This window comes from Dufourea novaeangliae, unplaced genomic scaffold, assembly GCF_001272555.1.
Source record: "Dufourea novaeangliae isolate 0120121106 unplaced genomic scaffold, ASM127255v1 scaffold286, whole genome shotgun sequence".
Lineage (NCBI taxonomy): Eukaryota > Metazoa > Arthropoda > Insecta > Hymenoptera > Halictidae > Dufourea > Dufourea novaeangliae.
The window spans coordinates 136,171-150,600 of record NW_015374181.1 but is presented as its reverse complement, the minus strand read 5'-3'; the positions used below and the strand labels follow the sequence as shown (position 1 = coordinate 150,600).

Here is a 14,430-nt window from a genome sequence, read left to right as displayed (position 1 = left end):
TTTGAATAATATATATATATTTACTAAATAATATTTGTAAAGTATGTTATATTTTTATAAAGTAAAAACAATGCATTTTTCAAAAGTTACAGTTCGTTTGTGAGGGCGTCTTAAAGAAGTTTTGTTTCCATGGCTGCCGTAATATAGATTCTCGTGGTTGTCTGAAATATAAAAATAAATTCTTTCTTGATTTGTAGGTGTGTGGTTATATCCCGTACCAGAATAATTTAAAAATTTTGAGAAATAAAAAAATGGCGCCTTGCCAAACAAAAGCTTTAATTTATTTGCATAAAAATAGCTGGTTTTTTTAACCCGCAAATTTCTAATTTTTAATATATCGAAAAAATCGTGGTAAGGGCTAGAATGACACATCTGATGAACAGATATGCCAAGTTTGAACTAAATCGATCAATTAGTTTTTTAGTTATCATGACAGCCGATTAAGAAAAAGTACTTTAAAGAAAAGCGCGATCAAATTTTCAAGTACTGTTTTAAAATTGTTGCAAATTGCAAAAAAAATTCGATTTTTGGAAACCGTCACACTAGCAGAGCCCTTTAAGGGGTCTTCCTATTGTGATGGGCCAAAAAAATCGATTTTTTCATTTTTACATTCTCTCAAGGCTTAGGATTTCAAAACCATAATCCCAAAAGGATTTCGCCTGATTCGAAAGAATTAGGAAGTTATTAGCCTTTAACCAAAGCGGCGCGCCGCGGCATACAGGTTCAAATCGAAACTTTAAACGTGTTTTTCTCAAAACAACATTTTTTAAAATGGCTGCCACGATATCTCAGAACTCATTTGACGGAGTGACTTGAAACTATGTAGGCATATTCAGTAGGTGCATAGTTCTCTCCCGTACTAGAATCAAGTTGATATTTGCAAAATTCGAATTTTGCAACTTGAAAACCGAGCTACTTGTTTCGCGAAAATCGGCACTTTTTTGTAAGACCCCACTATTTTGTTATTTTTCAATATTTTTTATTCATTCTAGTACGGACGATGGTCACGTTCATACAGATTCAGAATCTTTCCCAAGTTTTAATTTGAGATAACGTAGACAGCTGATATATTGGTAGCCATGGGGGCACCTTTTTTTTAAGCAGTTCCGAAAAATTACAATAACTTTTAATCTGTACTATATTTTCAAATGACGAATTTAGCTTATCGTATTAGTGTATACAAATTCATAGAAAAAAGTTTAACATCAATATACCTCGTAGTTTTTTCTAAAAAAATTCCTGAATTTCACCTAATTTTTGACTCGTCACAGTAGGGAGACCACTTAAGAACACGCTGCTGTGTTAAGAGATCGGCTCCGTGAAAGCCCAGTTCACCCAGGACACTTGTCCAAAGTTACCTTGTTAGTGATTTATTTTACCGAGATCTGCCAAGATCTGCCAGTCTAGGTTTGCGTCATTTGGGTCACGCAGGTCACTTACGTGAAAAAAAATCCACGATTAAATTGTTTCTTTCTTCTTCTCTAGTTTCTCTTGTGTGAATAGTTCTACAGTTCTTGGGCAGTAAATTCCCTTTAACTTGTAGAACTTACGTAAGACGTTATATGTTTATGATTACACGCTGAGTAAAATTGTCCTGATATTTCTGGATTAGATAGGGTTTATTTTTAGGATATTACGCACAGACCATTTTCAAGAAACAAAGTGAAATTATTCGTTAATTATTAGGATTACGGCTAATAAAGGTCAGTAGTTTTTTATTAAAAATTTAACGCTCTTCGATATTTTGGCATAATAAATATAGCATTCCATTTGAAAAAACGAAGTTGACCTTTAAATCTCCGAAACGCCTCCACTTACGAAAAAAATATATGTATTACATAATGTATCCCTCCAAACCATACAACTTTTCTCTAAAAAGTTTTTTTCACAAAATGCATACTTTAGAAGTTATTCAGAGTAATCAAGTTGCGTTGACTACCCTGTATATTACTATGAACGATTTTATAGTTATTGTGTTACAAGTGTGTTTTAAAGAGGTTTCCGTTTCTGTTATATGGGATATTATTCCACAGTTGGTATTTTGCGTTTAGGTCCCCCCAACTCGAAAATATCTGGAATTATTGACTTGTGTTATTGCGTCAATGTCGTTTTGAATGATTTTGTTGTTGTATGGAAGGGGAAATATAATTGTTCTATATAATGTTGAGTTTGGACTTGACGCCAATTGTAGCGTAATGATTTCTGTACTTCAAGTATAGGGTGGGGGTATGTTTTCATATGGAAGTGATCTGTAGATTATTAATGATACCCCCCCCCTCCCGGCCTTTGCCGCTGAGTGGGCTTTGTCTGCTCCAATAATCTTAAAGTTGTTAATGTTAACTGCATCTGTGTTGGTTAACCAGGTTTCAGAAGTGACAGTGATACAAATATTGTTGCTTTCGATCTATGGTTACAAACTAATAATATTCTAGACTAATAAATTGGGTTCAGAATAAAGTAAAAAACATATTGCATCCGACGAAAGTTTTTCCTCAATTGTATTCCACAAAGCCCTGTTGGCTATAAATGCATAAACTCCGCAGTCTATTGATAAATTATGGGTGTTGCTAGGGATTGCTTCTAAGAAGGCCAATGTTTCGTGAAAATTGATCTTCAGTTAGCCACTCCAATTCTTAGCGTGAAAGTTGTTGCTGTAGGTTTTCCCTAGAGTGTCAATAATTTTAACAAGTTTTATGTCACCCTAAATGTACGTAGACAGGGGAAGGTTTCTAATTTGGTGATTGTTCTGTGGCGGAGTAGACGCCCCTTGAGTTCTTGGGGCGATTGAAGTTATGTTGTCGGGTGGAACATGTTTGTCGAAACAGTTGGGAAAAATTCCGAATCTACTATGTGTGGGTATATTTACTACTTCCATACTTTCGAGTGTGTTGCTTTTGAATGAACTGTTATTGAAGCTCTTGAGCCTGACAATGAAATAAATCACATCTTGACTAGGTAGAGTACGAGTCCCTATTTTTTCTTAATGAACGCTTGGAATGCATCCAGTGGTCAGGGGCCTTTGGGGATTCCAGGATCTTACTGTACTTCTGTCCCATAAGATCGTTGGATGTGGTGCTCCTCGCCACTCTTGTATATCTGTCGGTTAGTTTTGACTTTTAAAACACTATATGATCGCTACTAATAACATACGTCCGCACTGTCGGAATAGTGACTCAGAAGTCCTGATCTTCCCTGAGTAGAGACATCATTGCCCTTTTTATACCCGTTTCCGTTTCTGCACCCGCCCCATCAACGACAAAGTGTGTATTATAACTATCGGTACTTTTTTTTTACGGAGGGAAAACCTTCAAAAGGTGTACCGTCTCCGCTGGGGGCGGAGACGGCCTATATGAGATTTTTACCTACTAAAATCCCCCCGGTGACCCTCTCGGGCGTGAGGGCCGGCCACGGGAACGTCGAAGCACATTTCTGCAATCGGCTGCGCCCATGCCCCCCCCCCTGCCCCTCAGATGAGGGAGGAACTCTTCTCTGGGGCGGGAGCTGTCACCCGTCTGGGACGGTTGTCTTGCCGTCCCGCCTCCTCCTACCTACAACGTCGAGTAGTGACTCCTCGACGCTGTCTCCGTGTGGGCCGACCGCGACAGGGATGGTACCCCCAGTACCAGCCCTCGGACCTGACTGCTCCGCGGGCAGCGCAAGGGGTCACCGCGGCAGTGACTACTAAAACTCGCGCGCCCGCGGAGCAACTACTATCGGTACCTAAGTCAGGAATGCAAATACGTATTTAGTTTCTACGCGTTACAAGTTATGATAATTTCATTCAGTTTGTATACGTAATGACGCCACTATAAAGATATTACAATTACATTTAGCTTCTACACATAATTACTTACGTACAGTGGACTCTAACTATATTGCTATGGTTGGTGCTGTAGGGGAGTAAAATGGCAACGAGTTCAGAGCCCCCTCCATGCGAAGTTCTATCGTCGTAGCCTCGGCCTTAGCGCCTGCACAAAAGTTAGATCGTGCTGGTGCGCCGGCGTACGCAACGTGGTAGGAAAGCCAATTTGTGTGCTCGAAAGTATGTGTGAAGGGGAAGTGCCTCGCGTGGCAATATGTTCATTGGCAATATAGTTAGAGTCCATTGTACATACTACTTATACAGTTACGACATTATTTAAGTGATAGTATGTTATTCATTTTTAAGGTATTTTTCAGCTCTTTACACTACATGCATTTCGGTTTACTTAATCTATATCTTTATTTCCGTAGATCAAAAGGTATTGCAAAAGTTTAATCCTTTGATACTGGAATCAAGTTTTGTGTCGCGACAACGATTATTACTTGCTGAAATTCGAAATGATAACGTAAGTATTTCAATTATTTAATTTGAATTAATGAATATTTAGATAACGTCTTCTCTGCTTTATTTCCTTTTTCTTGTACAGCAAGCTAGTACTTGAAATATTGAAGCCAGTGATGTTGATTTTACACGCAGATAGTTAATAGTTTATGAGACATTTAATATAAAAATTTGTAAATATCATATATTATGTAATTTAAGTACTCTGAACAGATAGCACCGTAGCGCAATTCATAAAATCTGATCACGACTGACCTATTATTTTTTTCAATTAGAATACCCGCGGAGAATTTTATTCTTTATCATTTCCTATTTTATTAAAAGGGTTGTTACGTCCCGCGTTGCGGTCGTTACTCTACTTATAATTTCGCGTTCTGGCTCTTTTAAGGTGCTAAAGCACGCCCTGTCTAAACTTACCGGTGAAGTACACGGTTTGGATATGGACCGGAAGAAATAGGAAATCACTCTCGTTTATAATAATAATAAAGACATATTCTAACAATCCTATAAATAAAAGATACAAATAAGTCTTAACATACCAATGATGATGAGGATGAATGATAGATTCGTGTCGCTTTCGGTCGGTTCGGTCAGGATTTCGGGTCCTTGAAAGGGCGGAAGACTCTAATACAGAAAAGTCTGATTATCGGTTATTCATCTATTTTCTATATGGCTGTGATGCTTGGTTATCTGAAAAGTAAATTCGTCTCTATTTTTTACTACTATGTTACTTTGTAAATTATTGTTGCAGATAACACTTTACATGTACAATTGGTCAAAGGAGAAATCTGAAAAATTAATGAAACAGGTTACCAGTTTGGGAACATGGCTTTCTTCAAGATCTAACTTTTTCATGAACATACTGATGCAGAAATTAGGTATATTTCATCATCGGCCGAGTTTAGCAAGAGAAGATACGAACTCGCACTATCTTCAAAGTATGGATATGGAAAGTCTGACAAAGTTCTCGTTTGTGCCACATAACGATGAAAAAGAGCGGGCAAGATCAAATAATAGAACGCAGAACATAAAACATAATCAATTTTCGTGGAACGAAGTATTGGGACAAACAATGCATGATGTAAAATTGAATGCTTCTGTTCATAATAGCATCGAACCAGTAACGAAAGCAGTTTACGATTTACAAGATCTACGGCTCCGGGAGAAGAAACTGAAAGGTAAATATTAGAGGAGAAGTAATTTTATTTATGTGACACTATGTATAGGGTGTCAAGAAATCACGTGTTAAGCAATACAGGTAAGAACGTTGCCGCAAAATTGACCTTGAGCTTGAATTTGGAGGTCAAATTTTGGTATCATTGCATTACATTCTACTCATTGTTAGGGTAGAAAGTCTGAAAGGAACCATGGGTCGGAACTCAACCGTTCTCTTAAAAAATGATGTTGAAGATTCACTCATTTTCAAACTGCTTTTATTTGTAATATATTGCATCTTGTAGTCAGATACAACTCAAATATCATGCTATTGGGACAGCAGTAGGGATTTTCCACCTTTAATTTAATCGGCTTCAAATAAAAGAACCGATCAACGCCGAACGTCAACGACCTGGGGTCGACACTGAGCGTTTAAACCTAATACTGTTAATAGTTTTTGAATTCTCCCCTTTTGTGGATGACATTAATTGCTGGAAACAGTTTTCTGTTACTACCTGTGTTTTGAGTCATCCTGCATTTCTTTTATTGGTTCGTAGACGTATTCAGCTTACCAGGGGTGGGGTTTCTTGGTTTCTTAGTCTTTGTTTGTCAGTACTGTTATTATGTACAGTCAAATCATGTGCACGTGTCCATTCGGTCACGCTGGTTCGAGCGCACCTCTGCATAAAAGTTTCCGATATCAGGAACTACATTATTGCTCCGGTTTTTCTAGCGAAGAATGGAATTTTGAAATGGTACGGGGGCTTCTGATGCCCCCGAAGCATGGGACAGAAAATTACTTTGCATGTTAGGTGTATTCTTATATCTCGTCTGTGATACCGCACGCAGACGCAGCGTTTACTTCAATTAATTTTCATACGGCGAATTTGAAAGTGCCCATATGTTTGAAGATATGTCCATAAACAGGACAAATAGGACTATATCCTCATTTTTTCAAATTTTTAAATAGTTTGCCGGTATAAAAACGGGGCATTTATTTAAACCAATTGCAAAATAAACGGTTAAACAAATTTTTTTCAACTGAAATAATTTTTATTTAGTACACTCATGTCTCCACTGTAAGTACCCACAAAGGTCATTTTAATTAGTTTGTTAGTTCAATAGTTATGACTTATTAAAGAAAAGGTTGACCCTAAATTTCAAACAGCTGTAAAATAACAATTTAAAAAATGTTCAAAAAACCTTTGAGATACGTTTATATATCGCTAAAGACAACAACATTTCCAAAATTGAACAAAATCTGAAATGGTGCTCCAAAAAGTTTCCGATTTCACGTGGAATGATCCTATGTTGAATTAAGTATTATAAAATACAGTGTGTCTCAGTTAACTTGATCACCTCGAATTATGACTTAACGGTACATTCATGAAAATTTTGAGGTGTAAAACTTAAGTGGCATCAAAGGGCACAGCCTACAAGGTACGTGATTTTTTTGTGGGTGGAGGCATTTTAGAGATTTCAAGGTCACCTTGATTTTTTTAACGGAATGACCTACTTTTTGTGCCATAGATCGATAAAGTATCAAATTTTGAGTAAAAATGTGTTGACATGTTTCATGCGTACTAAACCTAATAGCTAACGAAATATTTGCAAAATACTTTTTAACGCGTACTTTACTATCTGGAAGCTATAGGTGCTTGAACTGATGCTCCTCAACTTCAATACAGCGATGCAATCTATTTCTTAATGAAGAAACAGCATTTTCAATTGTTTGTAAAATAAGTACATCACACGCTTTTTGAATGCTTTGTGTCGTATTTTCTGGTGTAGTTGGTGGGTTAAAGTACACTTTATCTTTTAAAGTTCCCCACAAGAAAATGTCTAGTGACGTAAGATCCGGTGAATGTGGTGGCCACGGAAACTCTCGACTGCGATCGATCCATCGATTCGGAAATTGTCTCTGTAATGTTTGTCGTGATTCTTTTGCATAATATGCAGGACAATCATCATGCTGAAATCACATTGATAGGCGGATGTGTAATGGTACATTTTGTAACAGACCTGGTAATACAATGGACTCTAACTATATTGCCAATGAACATATTGCCACGCGAAGCACTTCCCCTTCACACGTACTTTCACGCACACAAATTCGCTCTCCCACCACGTTACGTACGCCAGCCCACCAGCACGATTCAGCTTTTGCGCAGGCGCTGAGGCCGACGCTACAAAGACTGAACTTAGCGTGGAGGGGGCTTCAGAGCCCCATTTATTCCCCTGTAGTCCCGACCATGGCAATATAGTTAGAGTTCACTGTATATCCGTAAGAAAAGTTACGTATTTTCGTTCTGTTAAATGTCCATCAATGAAATATGGTCCAATTATCTTATCATTGGGTATACCACACCACACATTGATGCTCCATTGTCGGTGGTGATCAAATTCTCTAATTCAATGAGGATTGCTTTGTGACCAATAATGGATGTTTTTTTATTTAAACATCCTCATGGTTAGTAAACCTCACCTCATCCGTAAATAAGACATTTTGTAGGATAGCATCACTTCTGTCTATTTGTTACAACAGTTTCTGACAAAATCGAACGCGATTTTTGAAATCTGTTCCATGTAACTCCTGATGAAGTTGCATATGATATGGATGAAATTGTTCTGTGTGAAGAATTCAATGTACATTAGCTGAACTAATTCCCGAACTTCGTGCAATTTGTCGTGTATTGACACGTAGATTTTGCATTACCATTGCTACGAAAACAGTAGTATTATCTTCATTAACAACGGGTTTGGTACGGTTACGTTTAATGATATGGAAAACACCAATTTTTCGAAAGCATTGACAAAGTCTCTCAAACATACATCGAGATGGTGGATTACGCTTTTCAGCACAAATTTCTTTCACTCTTGTTGCGTTTTTACCGCAAGCACCATAAACTACCAGTATTTCTACACACTCAATATTACTGTATTTCATTTTCAATTGTGCTTTCCCGAATACTTGCAAATGAACGTCGAAGATATCTTCTACAATACTGAACTAAATGTTAGGAAAACGACTGTAGTATACTATAAGTCAATAACATTTCTGTTGGTAAACATTGACACGTAAACACGTTGTGTTAAAGTTGGGGGCATCAGTTCGAGCATCTACTTTCGTTTCCAGATAGTAAGTACGTATTAAAAATTATTTTGTTGATATCTCGTTAACTATTAGGTTTAGGACATATGAAGGTCAACTCATTGACTGTCCAATCAAGGGAATGTTGCCCACGAAAACGCTTTTGATCTCTTGAATATATTCATATTAGATTATAATCATACACTTGCACATCATGTCTTACAATGCTGAGCTAATAAAAATGCTTATACAAATTATTGTTGGTTTTTCAGAGGACTTAAATAAGTTATATGCAATGTGGCAAAATCGTAGCGCCGCTCCAAGTATTCCAATTTCCACCAGTGCTTTAAATACTTCGAAACAGCACTCCCGATTGATACATTTCTGTCATACACCACTGTTATTCTTGCCTTCCTGGCGTTTACAATCAGCTGCGACGAGGGATCATTCGTTATCAACGCAATCCTCTATGCATGTGAACACCAATGTGCATCAACAGTTATCACAGCAACTGCAAGCAAGTCAAATTCAAGAAACAGATATTATGAAATGGCATCAAGAATTGTGTAGTTTGATGTTGACTGAATACAAACAATATCTTCAAATAATGGGATTTAATCCAGTTCAAGTGGAATCACTCAATAAAAGGTAAGTTTTTGTTAGCAGTATACTTTTAATAAACAGATATGAATAGAGTGCATTATAAATTATAGATTAATGTAATTTCAGTTTTGTCTGGTTTACTGTCTTAATTCAAGAGCAAGTGTGTTGAGATTAAAAGAGATATAAAAACCTCTTTTGATCAGTCTCGAATGAACGAGTAATTATCGAAGAATTAGTATATACCTATTGTTTAAAGATATTTTAAATCAATACGTGATAATTTAATAATTGTTAATATTTTTCAGCTATGAAGGCCTAACACAGCAGCAGTCGTATTATCTCAAAAAGTCTATGCTAGGAGGAATAGTACTATTTGAAATTTATTTGTCGCAGCCATTCTTTATTGTAAAATTACATATTATTGAGTGCAGTCGCCTTCAAACAAAAGCTAGTAGCGCCCTAGTCAATCAGGTAATTCTATGACAATTTAGCAAACTATTTTTTAGTATATATCTTTTGTAATTATTTTCCAATTTTATATTACGGAAAAACCCCAACCATTAGAGCGCGAGTCTACCGGTGGAGTTCCCACGGCAACGTTGGCTACCAATCGCAACGCGTAGCCAATGTTACCGCAGACGCTCGGCCGGCAGACTCGCGCTCTGATTGGTCGGGGTTTTGACGTTAATATCTCGTTAACGAAGCCTCGGATAAAATTTTCACGAGTCTCTCATTTCGGGTCCTCCAACATTTTCGTTACACCCTGTATATTAGTTTAATTACATCTACTATCTTTCACCACACTCCTTTATTCGCTTCAAGGTATCGTAGAGAGAGAGATAGAGGGGGGTAGTGTGGAGAGAGGGGGTGAGAGAGGGAGTGGGGGGAAAGAGGAACAGAGAGGGAAAAGAGGGAGAGAGAGAGAAATGTCATCCTTTGTACTTGTGGACGCATACATCCAGCTTATAATTAACTTAACTCTATCTTAAAACTCTGCTTATTCTGTCCCTTACTCTTCTCATGTGCCTCTTGTTGTACCTAGATTTCCATATCCTTCCCCACCTCTCTTTCTCCTGCAAATCTTTGTCCCTCTGTGGCGGTACTACCTCCCTACATTGGCCACTGGAGGTATACCGAGTTAACACCTTTCCCACAACTACCTGAATCTTTCCTCGTTTGTACATATACGTCCTTAACCGACCATCGAATATCCTCGCGTCTAAGGCAGGATCTGCTACGGTAGCCTTACTGACGAGTCCACTAGCAGGCCCAGGACAAAACGCTCCCTCACATTTTCTTTTCACACATCCAGCTAACATGCCCCCAAACCTCTTTTCCGTGGTAAAGAAGTCTAAATGTATTACACAAATCTAATTGTACTAAAGCTAATTCCGTCCAAATGTATCACACTATGACCTTGGGCTAAAAATTTCGCACGCAACTGGTTGAGGTGGAAGCTCACAGAAAATGAATTGCAGAAACAAAATAAACGCCATAATCGCATTATTTATTATTTTAGTGTATGTTCAAAGTGTTGTCATCCCATAGTGTGATACCTTGTTGGATACGTTTTGATCTCCTCTTTGTAATTGCAAACAAAAAAATAGGGCATTCTATTTAAAAAAAAAACGTTATCATTAGAGAAATCTGAGAAGATATGATCTTGAGATGACCTTTAATTTCATGGCCTAATTTCCCCCCTAAAATACAAGAACTTTCTCCCGAACCATTTTTTTGTACCGTGACAAATAAGGTTAGGTGGGACACCCTTATATATCACAGTAATGACTCTTTACCCCAGGGCTGTCCAACCCACGGCCTAGCGCTGTAATGAATGCGGCCCAACATACAATCGTAAACTTCTTTCAAACAATCAGATTTTTTTTTAAATTCTAAACGAAAAGATGTCAAAGATTATTATGCTACGACATTTTTGCTTATTTGTCATGGTAGATATCATAAGTGTACATTATTTACTAACTTTTTTGCCTAACAACTATCGTTGGGAATTAGGATATTGCATGTGCGGACCGAGACAATTTTTTTTTCTTCCAATGTGGCCCACGGAAACCATAAGGTTGGACACCCCTGTATTACCCAATTGGCATTTTCGAGTAATTCTTTACTGTAAATTGCAACAATTACGAAACTTTTAATTTATTACAGTTTCTGTTAAGCTTTGTGGACGCTTGTGATAAAATTAAAATCAATATGCACCTGCATTCGTTTACATACGATTTTCATTTACGCTGCATCCAATCGTACATTGCTGGAAGTGGACCTTGGTCCTTACAACAAGGATACCATCTTATTCATTTTCTTGATGATTTTAACAAGTACTACAGCAAAGCACCAAATTATGCTAGAAACCTTATATACAGTGGTGAGTCGAACAAATTCTTAGTACGAAACAAATTTCTAAAAATCTCAATCTATATTAAATAGTAATTCTTTCGCTGCAATTTCATCATTCTTGATTTTTGTCTTGCAATTAGTTTTGCATGTAGTATCCAGTGAAAGTGTCCCATATTTTTATTAATATCCTGTACCTTATTGTGTTTTCATATATCTACTTCAACCATTTCTAAATTCTAATCTATTCACTTTATCTTTATTTCAGTTATACGTTATTATTATTGACATCATATAATGTTTAATGTTACAGCCTAAGGGTTAATATTTTAATTTATTGTATTATTAGTCTCAGATTATTAACTTACGTTTATATCAAAGTATTATGTATGTAGTTCCTAATAATATAACATTTGTGTTTTAGATATAGTGGCAACTTGTAATTTAACAATACCGGGTCGCACTTTATATTCTTATTTGTTGTCGCATGAGAAAATTTACAACATGCACGTATTTGAAATGAATTGTGATCATCAGGATTCTCAAGAAAGTGAATATGTTTTAGTAAATTTAAAGAATACACCTCTAATCAGTTATTGTGACGCGCAAGACACAAGGTATACCGACGACTTTGACGTTGCATTAATCGTATCATATTTAGAGCAACCTGTTCAGATTGAAAAAACCGGAATTTCTTTGAAGTATTATCTAATGCTGACAAGTAAGAGAGAATTGTATCCAAAGAGAGAAGTAGAAAACAATAAGCTTGGAAAATTTCGTACTGTGTACAATATCGAAAAGCCTGTGACCAGTACTTCTGCAGAATCGACGTCTGTCGCAGATATTTTTAAGAAAGGACTTTTAAAAGAATTCCCTACGAACTTCCAAGAAAATGGCCAAGGTTTAAATAACAAAACAAATGACACTAGAATATCCAGTATCAGTGCTACCAGTAGGAGCACAAGTGCACCAACTCCTCCGCCTGTACCCAATTCGCCATTGATGCAAAACACAAATCCCCCCTGTATTTCAGCAAATTCACCGTCATCGCATTTGATTCAAATACGACAAGAGTCGATTAATTACTTGGGTTATTATTCTTCCCACGAACAATTGATGCAACAGACGATAATGTCACAGGCGGAAGCTGCTCGTATGCATATATTAAATATGATAGATCGAGGAGCACTACAATGCAAAACGCACCTACTCTGGAATAAACTATTGGAAAGTAAATCTACAATGAACTATACAGAATTTTCTGAACTGTGCTCCTTGGCACATGTAGAACCATTATCGAATCTGGATCCGAGACTAAGGCCTCTTATTAACCAACCACTTTCATGGTATCAGACTTTATCTAAACTCTTGCAGTATAAGTATCAAGATCATCACAAGCAGTTTATCACACCAGATGGAAATATTACACATCTTCTTATATTACATCCAAGTTTCTTCCAAGTTTTTATGATGTTGACTATAGATGTACATGCTTCAAAGGGGGTTCGTAATTTTTTTGTATAATATATTGACGTTATTATTATGTTATATGAATAATGTAATAATAGTAATTTATAATTACTAACTGCATTAAAATGAATTTATGTGCGGTTAATTGTGGCATATGAAAATGCGTATAGTGTTTAACCCTTTAGTTACAACATGTTGCTATAGAAAATGACTGAGATACAGTAGTCGGATAAGCAACATACGTACCTCGCGAGCAAACTCGGCTTCCGCTAGGGAAAAAAGTAACCAATATTTATGTCAAATTAACTTTATGACAAATAAAGTGACTCATATTTATGTCATTCGAGAATAATTTCAAAACGGGTTACTATTTCAAATCAGATAAAAATCTTGTCTTATTGTTAGCTAAGAATATCAAGTCATAGTATGACAAAAAAAGGTTACCTTCATTACTTTATTTTACAATCGAATTCAAAGAAACCCTAAAATCATCTGACATTAATGAAAAAGAAACATGCCTGATGTGCTATCTAACTGTACAAACAACTTCGCCGTCGGTGTGTCACATGGCAGCTAACGTATTCAATGAGACAAAGGGGCTGATCTTTTGGTATCTAACAAATTTTTCAGGGGAGTGTCCTAGGATGGCAAAAAAGTCGTCCCCTCTTACTCTTTGTAAATAGAACGGCGTATTAATTTTCAATTATTGTTACTCAATAAATGTGTGGTGCAAAATTTGTTAAATTAATGTAACTAGACCGTTCTTCATCGAACAAAAACATTGACAGTTGCCGTTTATACTGATTTTTTAACAAACGTTCTTCCCACACTTTTGTATTAATCGTAAACAAAATAGACTATTTCTCAATCTCTGGTACCTGTATTGCAAGGGCTATCCATCTTTCCACTTGTACCGCTAGTTACGGGTCATCCTGTATATATGCTTTTCGTAACTAAAGGGTTAAACTTTGTATTTGTGTTGCAAATATTTTTAATAATTTAATCCCGAATAAATATAAAGTACAAGTATTTAATTGAATTTTCTTTTTTATTTTTAGGATCTATATGCAGTTTATTGTAAATCAAAAGAAGTAATTAATAATAGTCCATGTTGTATAGAAGACATCTACAGTTTAATCGAGGGATTTGTGAATGCCTGTTGCTTTCACTTATGGATGAGTTTGTACAACTAAAAATGGTGACAGATTTCATTGAGACAGAAACCAAAACATTTGTCCTTAATATTCACCTAATAGAAAAACATTAAAATCTAGATTTGTTATTACGGAAATTTACGTTTAGAAATTGGAGTCATGTAGCATTTCTGGATATTCAGGACTTTTATCATGCTACATTTTTGTTATACATAATATGTAAAAAAGAATATATTTTCCTGTTACAAAGATGAGCGGTTCTGTTTTATTCGTTTGTTACA

At 36.4% G+C, this 14,430-nt stretch overlaps 1 protein-coding gene across 1 annotated transcript in view; it reads left to right on the top strand.

Moving 5' to 3' along the window:
• The window catches only part of LOC107192119 (protein SZT2-like), a 102,624-nt gene extending 88,406 nt beyond the window's left edge, over positions 1-14,218 (top strand). The window contains exons 20-26 of the mRNA XM_015581314.1: positions 4,234-4,328; positions 5,076-5,502; positions 8,843-9,218; positions 9,479-9,644; positions 11,340-11,556; positions 11,950-13,028; positions 14,054-14,218. Coding sequence (XP_015436800.1) covers positions 4,234-4,328; positions 5,076-5,502; positions 8,843-9,218; positions 9,479-9,644; positions 11,340-11,556; positions 11,950-13,028; positions 14,054-14,188 — 2,495 coding nt within the window. The 3' untranslated portion in view covers positions 14,189-14,218. The remainder of the gene's footprint in view (positions 1-4,233; positions 4,329-5,075; positions 5,503-8,842; positions 9,219-9,478; positions 9,645-11,339; positions 11,557-11,949; positions 13,029-14,053) is intronic.
• Positions 14,219-14,430: the final 212 nt, after the last annotated feature.